The 15976-nt window shown below is 39.7% G+C and overlaps 1 protein-coding gene across 3 annotated transcripts in view; it reads left to right on the top strand.

Annotated features, from left to right (window-relative positions):
• Positions 1 to 15976, top strand: part of ADAMTS12 (ADAM metallopeptidase with thrombospondin type 1 motif 12) — a 172120-nt gene that overhangs the window by 85829 nt on the left and 70315 nt on the right. For all 3 annotated transcript variants that reach the window (XM_080574248.1, XM_080574247.1, XM_080574249.1), the window contains 3 exons: positions 10110 to 10306; positions 13323 to 13406; positions 14964 to 15088. In XM_080574248.1, coding sequence (XP_080430374.1) covers positions 10110 to 10306; positions 13323 to 13406; positions 14964 to 15088 — 406 coding nt within the window. The remainder of the gene's footprint in view (positions 1 to 10109; positions 10307 to 13322; positions 13407 to 14963; positions 15089 to 15976) is intronic.

Genomic DNA, 15976 nt, shown 5'->3' with positions numbered 1-15976 from the left:
GGGTCACAAATAAAACTGACAAAACCTGCCACTTGTAAACCAAAGTTAATGCTGCCCTTAGGTGAAAGATCTCATAATTTAACATTTTAGCTGGGAGAATATAACTAATTAACTTAGAAAGTCAAAGAAGATCTGACAGGCACAACTGTCTGCTTGCTGGTTTTGAATATTACAAATATCTGGAGCTTTCCTGGGGGATTAGCTGAGCAGCACTTTCTGAGCTTTCCATGACCCAGCACAAGTCAAAGCAGAACAGAGGCAGCAGAGTGGAGCGTGCCAACATCTGAGACAGACAAAAACAAGACAAGGAGTTCAGGATGCTTCAGCTCGTGAATGGGAGCTACAGTTGAACTGGAATCTTGCAGAGTACTTGGGGGGGAGCTGTTTGGCATTTTGGAAAGGGAGGAGGGGAAGTTAGGGCAAGAGGAACAGAAGAATGCAAAGAGATCAGGCCAAGCAGGAGGACACAGGTGGGTGATGTGGAATAGCTTTAGTTCAACAGCCACACTTTTCACAGACAGTTGCAAAGCAATCCACCAAGATTCAGTTCTTGGGATTTGCTTTGTGAGGATGAAAATATGAGCTGGAGCAGGGTCACAACCCACAGGGAGGCTGCATCCTGTTTTGGGACCACCCGCCAGTCTGAGTAAACACAGGAGAGGTGGCATCTCGCAGCTGCTCTGCACCACCTCTCTGCCTCTCACTTCCTATCCCACCACAAGAGGAGGCAGGAGCCGCTGGTCTCAGCTGGTTCTGTACCGGACTTTGCACAGGGAGACACAAGTGGCTGTTTTGCTATATTTGCTGAAGAGAAAAGCCAGAGAGGAGTTCCTGTGGCACATGGCTCAGCTCTTGGAGACCTGGAGGAGGCTCTCAAATCCACCCAGCGTTTCTGATTCATATGTGTGGAGGAACATAAGCAGACAAAATAATGTTGGTCACGCTGCTTTTGTGGTGATGGTGACAGTACAGAGAGCATTTTGTGAAGGGTGTCTGTGTGGAGGGAGTCCTTACACAGTTATTGCAAGACTGGAAAAAAAACAGTATGTGCATCCTAGAGGTATGGACCAGCAGTCAGTTCTCTCCAGAGAGGGGCGAGGAAATCTTGAGTTGTTTGCTGAGAGCTGAATACAAGTGCAAATCGGAAAAGAGGCCTCCTGTTTTCCCTCAAGGGGAATCCCAAACCCTCCCTTTCTGCTCTGCAGCTGTTTATCCCTGGTCAAACCCCAGGAAACTTGTATCTTGGCTGGAGGGTGGGCCAGAGTGGAAAGGAGGACGTTATAGACCAGAGGAGAGCATTATGCTAATATACCTCTCTCCTTTGCTGTAGCGCAGCTCATGGTTCTGCTGAGGAACAGAACAAAATGTTTCTTCATTTAGGACTTCTGAGAGAGATTTGTACCGTGGAGGATTCAGCCTCTGATAAAAGAGCAGTTGCACAACATTTCTGAAATAAAATGTTTGCACAGGGAAGTGTGCCAGTTTGTTTATAATCCCAGAATCAGCTGTGATTATGCTCAGTAATTCTGTTTTAAAGAATGAACTGCTAACGTTCACCAGTTTAGGGTTTAGCTAGTATTATGAATTTAAATACGTGTACGGGTGCATAAGCTGCCTAGAGGCATGACTCTCTCCAGTCCTTGTCCAGCACCCAGTCTGCCTCTGGGTACATAGGTTTATTAATTCCCAGGAAGTGGAAGGCCCTTTTCAGCTGCCTCTTGAGTCTCTCTAGAGGCTGGCTGCAATTCTCACAGCTTTAAGACTGCATTGCTCTCCTGTCCTGCCTCATGTGGTAAGTGAACCTGCCATCTGGCTGGAAAGCTGCCTGGCAGAAAGGGATCTGGGGTCAATAGCTGGCTGAATATGTGCCAGCAGTGTGCTCAGGTGGCCAAGAAGGCCAGCAGCATCCTGTCTTGGATCAGAAATAGTGTGGCCAGCAGGACTCGGGAAGTGATTGTCCCCCTGTACTCGGCTCTGGTGAGGCTGCATCTTGAACATTGTGTTCAGTTTTGGGCCCCTCATGACAGGAAAGACCTCAAGGGCCTGGAGCATGTCCAGAGAAGGGCTACGAAGGTGAAGGGCCTGGAACACAAGTCCTGTGAGGAGCGGCTGAGGGAACTGGGGTTGTTTAGTCTGGAAAAGAGGAGGCTCAGGGAAGACCTCATTATACAATTATCGTAAAGGAGGTTGTAGCGAGGTGGGGGTTGGTCTCTTATCCCAAGCACTAAGTGATAAGATGAGGAAATGGCCTTAAGTTGCACCGAGGGAGGTTTAAGTTGGCTATTAGGAGAAATTTGTTTACTGAAAATGTTGTGTAGCATTGGAACAGGCTGCTCAGGGAAGTGGTTGAGTCACCACCCATGGAGGTTTTCAAAAAAAATGTGTAGAGGTAGCGCTTAGTGACATGGTTCAATGGTGGACTTGGCAGTTCTAGGTTAAAGGTTGTACCGGGTGATCTTAGAGGACTTCTGCAACCTAAATGATTCTGTGATTCTATGATCTAAATCACTCTGACTGCCCAAATCTTTGGAATATAATCCTAAGTAGTCCTTCAAAAAGAAAATAGGCACTCCAGAGGCCTGTGCTGCCAGTTTCCTGCTGGTTCATAACTGTCCTGTCTGTACATCCAAGAAGCTCTACAAAGCATGTATCCTTCCAGAGTTTCAACCCTTTCTTTCACTACTGAACACTGCTATATCTACACATGCTTTCCTACAGCATGCAGACTTAGGGAATACTGCAAGAATAAGATCCTTGGGGCTTTTTAGCCTTGCTCTTATTCCTGATGAAAGGAGGTTGGTGACCCCTGACCACCAACATATAAGCAGTTTATTTTTCTTCATTATAGTCTGAATGAAATTTGTGGAACATTAATTGAAATCTTTGTAGTCTGATTGAAAAGCTTCTGGATACTATTCTGTTAACCTCACTGGAGTATAAGTCAGCCCTGACAATGCACAGACAAATAATTCAAGATGTTGCTTTTAGTCACTTGCCTTCATTTCACGCAAATGAAGTTGCATACATTTATGTAAAAAGAAGCAAAAATATTAATAAAGCCCATATGTTTAAATCCTTGTTCACATCATAACAGTTTCACAAAACTACATTTTCTTTAACTGAGGTCAGCAATTCTTAAATTATTTGGTTACAGACATTAAGATACAGACATAATTTATTGGGAATCTTTAATTTGTAAATTTGTTTTACAGTGAGATGTATTCTTTTTTAGAAGATACTTGTTTTCATAAAACAAAAATAGAAGAATTGTGCTGCAAGTTAAACTGATTTAAGATGCCATTTTAACAAGTGCTAGATTAAATTCATAGAAAAGTCACCTTGCTCTCCTCATCCATCACATTGATGTTATCAGCAGAATAAAAGGGACCTGCCACTAAAATTAACAGATGAAAGAGTATGGAGAGTTCAAGCCACATTAAGTAATGTACTCCTAGAAAAGCATCATATGGACCTATATATATATTTGTCCCTTGTCCTTTATTGGCTTGTATTTAATCCCTCAGGAAAAAAAAAGGAGAATATTCAGACAGAAGGAAAATCTTTCCTGTGACATTGTTCTCTGTATACATCCTGACGCCAGTAGTCCAGAACATTTTTTCATTCCATCCTTCCATTGTAAGTGGTAATGAGTGACAGACACTTATCAGCAGCATCTGATTGACTGCATCAGTCAACACAATTTTTAACTTTATTCTGCATTAGAGTGATGTGACTCCACTGTTTTATTGTTGATATTTTTGACAGCAGAAATGTTGAAATTAAAGTTTGCAAAGATGCAAGTTTTCTTTCCCTGTGCTTATTTTTGTTGTGTCTTGGGTGTTTATTGTCAACATGGGAAGTACATGATTAAATAGCTGTAGTAGCTTCCTTTGTGAACACAGTTTAACACTCACAAAGCATTTGTGTGATTTAGCTTTGTCTGTTTCAGAAATGCTCATAAAAAGAGCTGGTTTGGTTACCTGTTCTGTTTTAAAATCTCATCCTTTCTTCCTTGTTTTACAACAGTTTTTCTGTACAGTGCATGAATCTTCACTCTCACATTGTCAGCATCCAGACTTAGTTTTTTATTAAGGTTATTTGTAACTGAAATTGTATGTGTAAGAAGAGATCATGGATACAGAATGGCTAGTGTACTTAGTGACACAGAGCTTTTCTAAATCCTTCCCTTATTTATTTCAACAAAGAGAATCAGACCAGGGGATGGGGTTCACTTACTGTGTTGAGAAAACTATTGCTTTTTAGTTTTGTAGATTAATAGTAAGTTCTTGCAGTAAATCGGCTGGTAGAACTGTGATACCTTGCTGCTCAAGGCGATGTATACTTCTAGCAACCAGTCTGCTGCATCTGAATAGAGCAAGCTATACATTTGCTGACAAAGCATACAGAGCCACCAGAGTTGTAAGTATGTAAGTAATCATAGGAAAGGAGTTTTTAGGAGTATTGCTGCTTCCCTGCCTGGAAGGCAGGAGATGGACCTCTCTTTCTGGAACTACATGTGAATCCTGAACAATTTGTACCCAGTTCCCATGTTGATGAGGACAGTCAGGAGCCTGAGCAGACTGCTGGAAAGCCCAGATCATTGTGGGAGGAACAAAGGCTCCCATGCCCATGGAGACTGAGCTCACTGGGTCTTTCAGGGATGAGGCACAGTCCCCCCAGCACCAAGGGGAAACCTGTTGTCATCTGCTTGCAGCCATGTCCTGGAGCTCTGTGCTTTCAGGACATGTGTCCTGTGTCCTCACGGGAATTTTGATACAGCCTGGTAAGGTTGGATATCGGTTATGTGAGAAGCTTGTCCTGACATAAAAGCCAAGTCTTTTATTAGTTCTAGCCCAAAGCTGATAAGATGATGATCACTTTTCAGAAAACCATGTTGCTTTCCTCTGTCTTACTGTCTTTTTAATTCTTATTAGCTGAGTCACTCTTCAACCTTCCCTTTATTTAGTCTATGGTTGAACTTGTATTCTTTTCAACACTGGATTAGTGTTTATAAAAATGATTTCATATGCTTATTCATCTCCCCTTGTACGGTGACTGCTTTGCAACAGAGTTTATTGACCTCTTGAAGAACTCACCCCAAAACTGTGGTCTTTTTGTTAATGCTTAACCTAAGAGCATGTCTTAGAGCAAGACATAATGAGAAGGTTTTAAGAAAAATCATAGTTTAGGAAGTTCTGAACAGTATGGAATTTAATATTCTAGCATCCCTAGCGTTCATACCTCATGTCTAGAGATGTAGCATATTGACATAGAATAATACAGTGTGGTAAAAATGAAAGAGCTGTTGTGCAAAGAGAAAGGAGGTGAAGATAAAAAGTGAAGACATAAATCTGTACTACTATATTTTGTCTGATATCCTTCAGTCAAAGGTTGCGTTCTTCTCTCCTGGGAATTTACAGACATTTTCACTTTGCTTCTTCAAAGCCCTTGTGCACCTCCAAAGGTGTTGAAAGGTGTCTGTGTGCAGTTAGCACCCTCAGGTCCCTGTCTGTTGTACTGTATGCCGCACTCTTCCTTGAGCAACACTTGCGGGAAACAAAGGTGGAAAGAGAGCCTCTGATATGGAAATCTCAAATAATGCCTGTAAGCCAAGTGAGTAGTATCAACTCTTCAAGGGAGTTGGGGGGTTAAAAAAAAAAAAAAAAGCAGAAATTAACAAAAAAAAGAACAACAACAACAAAAAAAAAAAATAAGCAACTTCTTGAGTGGATGAGTTGTTCAAAATGAAGAACTTTTTTTTATAGTGCAGCTATCAAGATTACTCCTTAAAGATCAGAAAGCTCAATAGGGGCTGGGCAAAATAACTATGTATTTCTGTTGCCACTTAATGTAAAACAGAATTGATTTGCTAAAAGAATATAGATTTGTTTCCTTCCCAAAGGCCATGCAGCTTTAACCTGTACTGGATAATTTTTTTTGTACTTCTGTTTTTCTTATTTAACTGAGACTCACAGTTAACTTAAAATCTTGCTGCATATCTGAGAGATCATGTATGTTGTCCAGTTCAGGTAGGATTTGTATGAATAGTTTCAGGAGACATTTATATTTTTCACTAAAAACAATTGGATTTTGATTTTAAAAACAAACAAGAACAAAAACAACAACAACAACAAAAACACCTACAATCTTTTAACGATTCTAAAATTCTAACGAGAAGATCGTGAAATGTTGTCCTCTACACAATTTGTCCTGTGATATGGCTGGATGTCACATATGACCAACGTAACATTGTATGTGACCAATTTGGCCAAATCAGGTGTCTTAATAAAAACCTCACATCTGCAAAATTATCTCCCACAACAGACAGAAACTTCTGAATGCCGCTGCTTGAATTCATGCAGTTTGTTAACTGAATCTCTTACCAACCCTCTGTTTACTGAGTCTGTGACTATCCAGGGTGTACTTTCAGCAATGTTTTTTTTTTCTGTTCCTAGGGATTTCAGCACTGTATCTACCCATGTCTAGTTTTTCAAAAATGCATGGAAACCCCTTTCTCTGTTCTACTTGTGGGGCGTTCCCACCACTTCAGTGGGAAGCAAGCAGGTTGTTTTCAGACAACACTGTGTGTTAGAAGGTTTAAAACTATCCATCCCTTCTTGGATATTCCTGAACTTGTGGACTCCTTGTTAAGATTGCCATTACTGGCCAACAGAGCACCTGGGGATTCTCAGCAACTCTGAAATCACTTGCAACACTTAGCAAATTTAGGGTAAAATTAAAGCGATGTTATCTTACATCAGAATGAAAAGCTTAAAGAGGCAATCATCGTTTGTGGAGATACAAAAGCAGAAGCAGAACCATGCTTTAAAGCTGCCTGTATGTTAGTGTAGCTCCAAGAGGTTCTTTCTGCGTCATCTCACTAACGAAGCTGCCAGGAGACTTAACCACAGCTGCGGATCTAGTTCTTCAACAGCATCCTGGGTCTAGGTTAGATCCCTGCACTGGAAGGGGTTAACACTTAGGAGAGGGTTTTGACTGCTGCACTTTCTTGCTACATGGCATTAATTGTCATAACTCAGATCTCTTCTCTGGACTTTCCTGCAGTTCATAGCCTTTTGCCTAACTGGATCAATAAACCTGAGGGCTGTTCATTGTTGCAGTCTGAATGGTTTTAAAATTTTTTACCTACAGAGCTATCACCTCTCCAGACAATAACCAAAAGTCTTTGATGGATGTGAGTACAAAGCCTGACCTCTGACATGGTGTTTTATATGGCCATAAGCAAATGGTTTAACCAGCAGTCTGAGCAGGACCTTTTGTTCATATAGCTGTGGGGAAGGTCTTTCTCAGGACAAAACCCTTGAAAATGTAGCTACTGAGAAAAATAAGACTGCTGAAAACCACAGAAATATATGAGAGAGATCAATGAATGCATTTCATAAATAGCCCTGATAGTGGTGAGTATTGTGGTAACTGAACAAAGGTTGGGGAAGACTGCAGGAGTGATGCTGCAGCCTTTGTTAGTGGAGTTAGGGTAGGGATTATAGCAGAGATTATTCATTTCCTTCTCTTAAACAAACAAACAAACAAAACAAAATGAACCAATCAATTTATTCTGTTTGTTTTTACTCACAAATTATATTTTTCCAGGTAGATAAGAAACTATTTTTCCGTGCAGCTCATTCTTCAAGATTAATATACCAAAATGTATTGCTCTCTTTGAGTCCCTTGACTTGATGGGAAGAGAACTTTCTCTATTGAGCACTTTTTTTTTTTTTTTACTAGTTGGTATATATTTTCTGTACAGTCTGTGTGGCTACATAGGATGACACTGACATATTATTTGGGTTGGTAATCACAAAGGAAATTTATATTGTTGGGCTTTTTATTGTGACAGTTTATGGATGGTAAATTTAGCAGCTTATGTGCTTACTGGAATTCATTTACATTTATTCAAACTTTTTGTTATTTTTATGAGGTTTGTCTTGCCAAGAAGGTAAAAAATCTTACAGTTCTTTGGCCTTTGCAAGTAGTATTTTCAGCATCTTTTAAAATGCAAATGCCAGTTCATACAACTATTTTAATTTATTTATTATATTCTGCATCTACGATATAGAATACGTGACATCCTGCATAGTATATTAATTAATTAGCATAGTATACTAATGGAGCTTTGTACAGTATGCTTTAGAAAGCAGTCCAGGCAGGTACAGGCTTCCATTGAATAGAATGAACCTGGATGGGGTAAGTTTGTATGTTTGTGTGCTTGTCAGTGATGCATGCCAGGTGCAGCACAGTGCTAAGAGATCATCATGTGTGTTAACTAACAGAGCATCTGTGTAACACACATTTGTGTACTGAAGTCAGTTCTAATTGTTATATGTCTGTTCTAGTTTTGATTATTAATATGGCATGTTCCAATTTTATGAATAATACATCATCAGTACCAGGATTTCTTTCTCTATGCAACTTTCAGACTGAACTCAGAGAACCCATTTCTAAAATCCTGTGCATCTTCTGTTGCACATATACAATAACCCAAGATATCAGATGCCATTTATGCTGAGAGGTGTATTATACACATCGTTGATAGTCCAGTGGTGCTACATATAGACATTTAACACGTCACAGTACATTCTAACTGAACTTAGGTCTTGTAAATGGCAAACAGCACTTCGGTGACAGAGGCATAACAGATCTCCTGCTGATGTGAACACACAGATTTGAGACCTAGCTACCAGGTCATCCATACCCGCAGGGAAGTGTGGTCCGGGAAGCCGTCCCTTATTGCTTGGTAGTGCTGGAAGATGGAGGTAATGCTTGATAACTGTCCCCTGCCACACAGTGGTGTGGGGTAATGCTGGACAGGCTGTAAGCACGTAGAGGCCTGTGAATGTGCCCTGTCTGGAACTAGGACATCCTATTCCATGAATGAGATGCCAAAGGGCTACGGCAATGTCTGTAATAACAAGAAGCACTCCTGATCCTTCTTAGGACTTGGGGAATCCCAGCACCATAAAAGTATTTCTCTGGTTTCTAGCTTGGAAAAATGCCACCAGTTTCTGTCAGACTGGCATCTCTCATTTCTTTTTCAGGCCTAGGGATATTTACATTTCCAGTACTTCTCTGGTAATGCAGCTGGCTGGCATTCACAGATAATATGAGTGAAGCACAAAAAGCTGTGCCAGCGGTGGTTTAGACTGCATATTAGGAAAAATATATTTACCGTGAGGGTGGCCATCCACTGGAACAGGCTTCCTGGCAAGGTGGTTGATGCCCCATGCCTCTCAGTGTTCAGGCGGTATTTTGATAATGCCCTCAATGATATGCTTTAACTTTTGTTTAGCCCTGAAGAGGTCAGGCAGTTGGACTTGCTGGACTTTGAAGGTCCCTTCTAACTGAACTATTCTATTCTGTTCTCTTCTGTTCTTGAGAGTAACTATCCCTGCTGAGTGCAGGGCAAGGTTGCTTGCAACTCAGCATAGCAAAAAATTCTTCCCAAAAAAATCTGGATGTGCAGATCCCAAAATTACAGTGGAAGCACTAAGGGTCTCACCAGTCAGACAACATGACAGGCAGCTGAGGGGCCACCAGCTCTCTGCCTCACTGTTATTTAGATGACACCTACTGGTAAAGCATTCCCACCCCTTAGGGTTTCTGGAGTGATATTTTCAATGTACAGTACAAACCATTCATGGATGTGCCAAAGTGCTCAGCTTAATTTGCCATCCTGCTGAGGATAAGAGCTGCCTGTGGAGAAAGTATATCCCTTATCTTAAACTATGAACTGGCGTCATGAGAAAGTTAAGAGCTAAAACATGGAAGAGAAAAACCTTGAAAAGGGCATCTCCATTTCAGCTTTTTGAACTTGGCTCTGACTTGCACTTTAGTGACTGGTATTTGAGTAGGGATAGCTGGATATATATCTTAGAGCACCTTTTAATCCATACTGGGGGGATATTCAGAACCTCACTGGACATGGCCCTCAGCAGGCTGATGTCACTTCGAAGTTTTTGATCAGGTGGGTGGCAGCCATTCCAACCTGTATCATCGTGTGATTCTACAATGCTGCCATTACAGCCATACACAACAAATGTAAGTCAAGCTTGAAAATATTTTCAAGTCAGTGTTGCTTCTTACCACTCTAGATACCCTCAGCTTTTTCAAACAAGAAGAGCGTCGGAGGGAGAAATGGGAACAAAACCATATGGCTGTCAGAAAGGTTTCTCGGCGATCTGTCAGCAAGGAGCGATGGGTGGAGACGCTTGTGGTTGCAGACAGTAAGATGGTTGAGTATCATGGAAGTGACCATGTGGAATCATATATCCTCACTATAATGAATATGGTATGTAAAACATTTCCTTTTTTGTTTGTTTTTAGATGAATGGAGCAAATTTTAACTTTATTATTTTGCTAATCACCTGGAAACAAGTCGGTAACGTTGTTCACTGAAAGAAATGGAATATAGTTCATACATACTCGTTAAAACTCTGTCTTTTAAAGCATTTTTTTTTCCTTTTATTTTGCATAGATGTCATTTTTCTCTGGATTTTAAATGAAAATTCTGCAATTCTCAATTTTGAGGACTATACTACAAAGTTATAAATTCTAGCACTAACTTTTGTTTAGCTGAAATTTCTGTTCTCCCCTAGAACCTGTTGCTGACCAGTGAACAGTAGCTGCAGCAACAGAGAGAAATTCTACAGTTTTAACCATTACGGATTCTTTCCCATGTCTTTGAATGAGAAAGGTATACAGGAGCCCACTAGCAATTGTACTAACTTTGAGCTTTGCTCTAGTGTTATAAAGATAGTATAGTTTGGAGTCAGATGCTGTTACTGAAGTTTAGCCAAAAAACATTTAGGGTGTAGGTTTTATACCTAACAGAAATGATATGGCTACTTACATATTTGACAGTACTGTTTTTTGAAATGATTTTTTTCCTTTCTGCCACTTTTGTTGCGAGTTAGCCCCAGTAGACAGCTAAGCCCTACACAGTTACTTCCTTCCCCCCCCCCCCCCCCCCCCCCCTTCAGTGGGGTGAGGAAGAGAATTAGAAGGGTATTAGAGGGATGCCCCATCCCTGGAGGTGTTCAAGGCCAGGCTGGATGGGGCCCTGGCAAGCCCGATCTAGTGTGTGGCATCCCTGCCTTGGCAGGGGGATGGAATGAAACTAGATGATCTTTAAGGTCCCTTCCAACCCAAGCCGTTCTATGATTCTATGATTGTATAAGTGAGAAAACTCCTCGGTTGAGATAAACACAGTTTAATTGGTAAAGCAAAGCTGTGTGCACAAGCAAAGCAAAGCAAGGAGTTCGTTCACTGCTTCCCTCTGACAGGCAGGTATTTAGCCATTTCCAGGAAAGCAGGGCTTCATCATGCATAATGGTTAATTGGGAAGACAAACATCATAACTCTAAATGTCATCTCTCATTTCCCCCTTCCCCACAGCATTTATGGCTGAGAATGACACTATGCCTTCGGAATTCCCCTATGGAATATCCCTTTTTGTCAGTTGAGGTCAGCTGTCCCCCTGCCCAACTTCTTGCACACCCCCAGCCTACTTGCTGATGGGCATTGTGAGAAACAGAGAAATTCTTGACACCGAATAAGCACTGTTCAGCAACAGCTGAAACATCTGTGTCTTAAATCAGCACCACATGAGCTACTATGAAGAAAATCAACTGTATACCAGCCAAAATGAGTACGACTGTTTTTCCAGATAAGTTTTCTGCTTCTAATATAAAGACCATGTTAGGGAGGGAGGGAAGAAGGAAGGAAGGAAGGAAGGAAGGAAGGAAGGAAGGAAGGAAGGAAGGAAGGAAGGAAGGAAGGAAGGAAGGAAGGAAGGAAGGAAGGAAGGAAGGAAGGAAGGAAGGAAGGAAGGAAGGAAGGAAGGAAGGAAGGAAGGAAGGAAGGAAGGAAGGAAGGAAGGAAGGAAGGAAGAGATAAAGTTTAACAGTTTAACTTCCAATGTTTTTTACTGTGTGACAAATTTCAAAACATAAGTTGACCTGGGAAAAGCAGTAGTGTTTCCTGAGACAGACTTCAGATTATTTCATGTTGTTATCTGTATCTTAACAGGTATTGACCTTGGAGAGTCTGTTGAAGATGTATTCTATGTCCTTATCATGGTGTGTGTGTAATATATGCAAAATTAATCACAGTGTAATTCTAGCCATGACAATTGATCTATCCCTTACATTTATACTGTGTGCTCCTGACAGTACCCTGAGTGGTCTGGCTAGCTAGTGAGGTAGTGAGTCTCAGTGAAGAGACTCAAAGATGGTTTGAGCATGTGAGGTTTTGTCTACACAGGGAAAACCTGTAGAATAAAACACTGCCATGATTTGATTCAGGAACAAACAAGTCTTAGCATTTTCTCTGCAGTCTGTACCTGAGATATTAGGGTTACCCAAAATGATTCAATTTCCAGTCCCATATCTTGAAAAAGGATCGTAGACAAATCAAATCTTTGTATTTAAAATCACAATTTCCACTATATCTCAGTAATTTCTCCTTTATTGGTATTCTCCAAACCAATTTTGACCTAAATGCAATCTATTTTATCCATTCATATTTAATGTGATATAAAGCATAGCTGACCTATAGATACTCCCCATATACTATTCTGATTCCATTTTCTTCTGCCTAATTCAACATTGTGATAATGTTTATCACATTTTATTTGGCCAAATTTTTCTGGAGTTCAATTCTTGCCTTAATGTTTTGCCTTTTTTTTTTTTAATATGGATTCATTATCTTTGCATTTGTTTTTTACATCCTCTTCTGTGCTGTAAGAACACACGTATCCATCATTTAACTGATTTCTGTTTTCCTAATACAGAGTTACTAATGCTTTGTTGTGGCAGAAACTGATTCCTATCAAACCAAAACATGAGGATTTTATATGCTGTTCTTTTGTACCCTGAGATGATCTCTCCATCATTATTGTATGACTGCAGATGTTATATTCATTTCTGCTAATATTTTTCAAGAACTTTGAAGTGTTTCAGCTGACAGTGAAGGGTGCAGGCCCAAAGTTGGTGCATTCCTCTAGAGGACAAATGGACATAAAATAATCTTGTGTGTGTAATCTGTGCTTTTGTTCTTCGGGTTAGTAATTTTTGCCAAATCCTGTAGCATCACTCATTTGACAGAGCTACCCTTTGTGGTAGCTCTAACGTTAGTTTTCACTAAATTTTCAGTGAAGCATATTGGGGATCTAAAAAATAAAAAAAAAACAAAACTACACCCCACACCCCAAGGTGATATGACAAGTAGATGTCGTATTTTCTCTCTAAAGTTCTGTTCTGCTATAGAGGAATCAGTTAATCTCATACCTCCTGGCTCTGGCACAGGTCACAGGGTTGTTCCATGATCCAAGCATTGGCAATGCAATTCACATTGTGCTGGTCCGGCTCATCCTCTTCGAGGAGGAGGAGGTAAGGTTTTAATTTTCCTTAAAATATTATTTATGAATCTCGGGAGTTGAGCCCTAATTGTGGAGAGGAGGGTTTGTTTGCTTAAAATAATTTGTTCATTTTACTCTTCTGTTGATCTGTTGGCTTTGGCACGTCTGCTTTTAGAATAAATCCTTTCCTAAACAGGAAAGTATTTAGCTCATGACTTCAGGTATTTCTGCATGAAGTCCTCAAGGAAAACATAATTAAAATGGGTAAATTAGGAATGGCAAAATGGAATCTCTTGAGTGTCAAAAGAACATGGGATGCCAAGGAAGACTAGATGAGAAACAAAAATTAACGTATGTGTCACCATTCAGAATCTAATTACCTGACATTATCTGAAGTGCATTATAACGTCTAATGCTAGAGTATTTGCAGGTCCCTGAAGAAGTAAATCTATTATTGTACAGCTGCAATACACGTTTTTCTTATTAGATCTCTTTCAAAGCTCAAAAATGAGGTCTAAGTAGATGCTAATTGCTGTGAACTGGCTGTGTATTGGTGGTTTCCAATGTCAGTCATACACAACTATTTTGTACATGCTTAAACACATGCTGATTGTGATAATTTTATAATTATTTTTAAAACACCATGAGTAACATAGCCTGCTCTGACTGCAGGAACATATTGAGGGGATTTTCTCAGTGGCTTATGGTTTGTGGCCATAATCCAAATGGTCCCAATGCTATGGAAGGCAGTAAACAAAGCCATGGAGTGAGGCTATGCCTTGTGAATTAAGAATAAGCAGGCAAAAATAGTAGTTCATGTCTTAAACAGGACAGCTAAGACCTGAAGTCTATGGTGACCTCCAATTAAGTGTACTTGCTAAATTTCTGTGTCTGTTTTGAAAATAAAGCATGGATTACTATTCAGATGAGTGTGGCAATGCTGGAAGCAAACATGGTGGTTATCTTTAAAAATTTGGGTGTTGGTTACTCAAAAATGAAAATCTGGTAGCAATGTTATTTAGATGCTATGTAAGAAGTTTACTTTAATAAACTAAGGAAAGATAGAACAGGTGCCCAAGACCAGAAAGGGGAAAATAATCGTTCTTAATTAATTTAATTTGCATACTTTATATTTCAGAAGTTTTGGTAACTTGCATGTATGTATGTTATATAATCATAAGATGAGGAAGAAGCATCTATGACTGCACTGTCTCTTCTTGGAATTTAAAAACATTGTGAAAGAGATATGCCCTTAGAAGTGTAATTATTCATGAGTTTGTTCACATAACAATGAGTGACAAACATGCTAGTGACTAACATGCTAGTTAATTGTAAACCTCTTCATCAAAGAAAGGAAAAGTTGCTTTCGAGAAAATACAGAATGTTTGTTCAAAAATTTCGATACTGTTGGATTTTATGAAGCCCACTTACAAAAAAAAAAAGGTACATTCTGCCTTTTATTTTTTGTTAGCTGCATCAATTGTAAGCATAAAAACTGTATTTCAAAGACTTCATAGCTAACATTGCTGACACGTTATTGCAATATAGTGTTGTCTTTACAACAATATTTTCTTTCACTTCCCCTTAGCAAGGCTTGAAGATAGTTCACCATGCTGATAAGACACTAGCCAGCTTCTGCAAATGGCAAAAGAGTGTCAATCCTAAGAGTGATGTCAACCCTACACACCACGATGTGGCTGTCCTTCTAACCAGGTATGACAAAAGTTCAGTAGATGGGACTAGATATTGTTTAGTTGTATTTCTTTTGGTGATGATTTTTTTTTATAAGCTTATGTTGTCATTTAGTTCATTCTGCATTCCCAGTAAAGTGATTTATCTGATGAAGACATGCTGTTTCAGAAACACAGTGTTAATGCAAAAATAACCTAGTGTGAGCATACCTGACATTCACAAAGGCAGAGAATATGAGTTATATTATAAAAACATGTGGTTAAGGTTAGACCTGGTGTACCTTTTAAAGATATTGCTTTTCATTTGTTTTCAAAGTACATATAACACTCTATATACGTATGTGGGTGTTTTATTAGAGATGCATCTTAGTCAGGAAATTGAGAACTGTATGTCCCAAGAGATTAGCAGTTTACAGAGCTCAGGTCTTTCACCCCACCTGATCCTGTCTCATTTAATGCTCAGTCACTTCTTTAATCTTTTTTGAAGGAATATACCAAACAACCTATCATGTAGGTGATCAACTCCATAATGACAAATCCTAAAATAATACACAGGTGCAGTTCAGAATGGACAAATGTTTTTGAAGACTACAATTTAAACTGTATGATTTTTAATTACTATCTCAGTATTCAGAGGGAGAGGAAATATTTTTCTTACATGTGAGCAATGGAGGCACACAAAACTTAAAGGTGATAAATGAGGTTACCCAGGGAGTTTGTGGCAGAATATGAAGCAGAAATTCTGTGAGCCTGTCAGAATGGATCCAATCTGCACACAACTTAGAGGAAAGATTAGGTTCCAGAGTTAAGAAAATCAACAAATCTTAAAATAAGGACAAGAAAAAGAAGTCTCAAAATGTTGAGTGGTTTACCTCTCCAAATGAACAGGCTTCAGACAGTTCATTTAAAT

This window comes from Anser brachyrhynchus, assembly GCF_964034855.1.
Source record: "Anser brachyrhynchus genome assembly, chromosome: Z".
Lineage (NCBI taxonomy): Eukaryota > Metazoa > Chordata > Aves > Anseriformes > Anatidae > Anser > Anser brachyrhynchus.
Note: the sequence above shows the minus strand (reverse complement) of the source record. Positions and strands in the feature narration are given on the sequence as shown.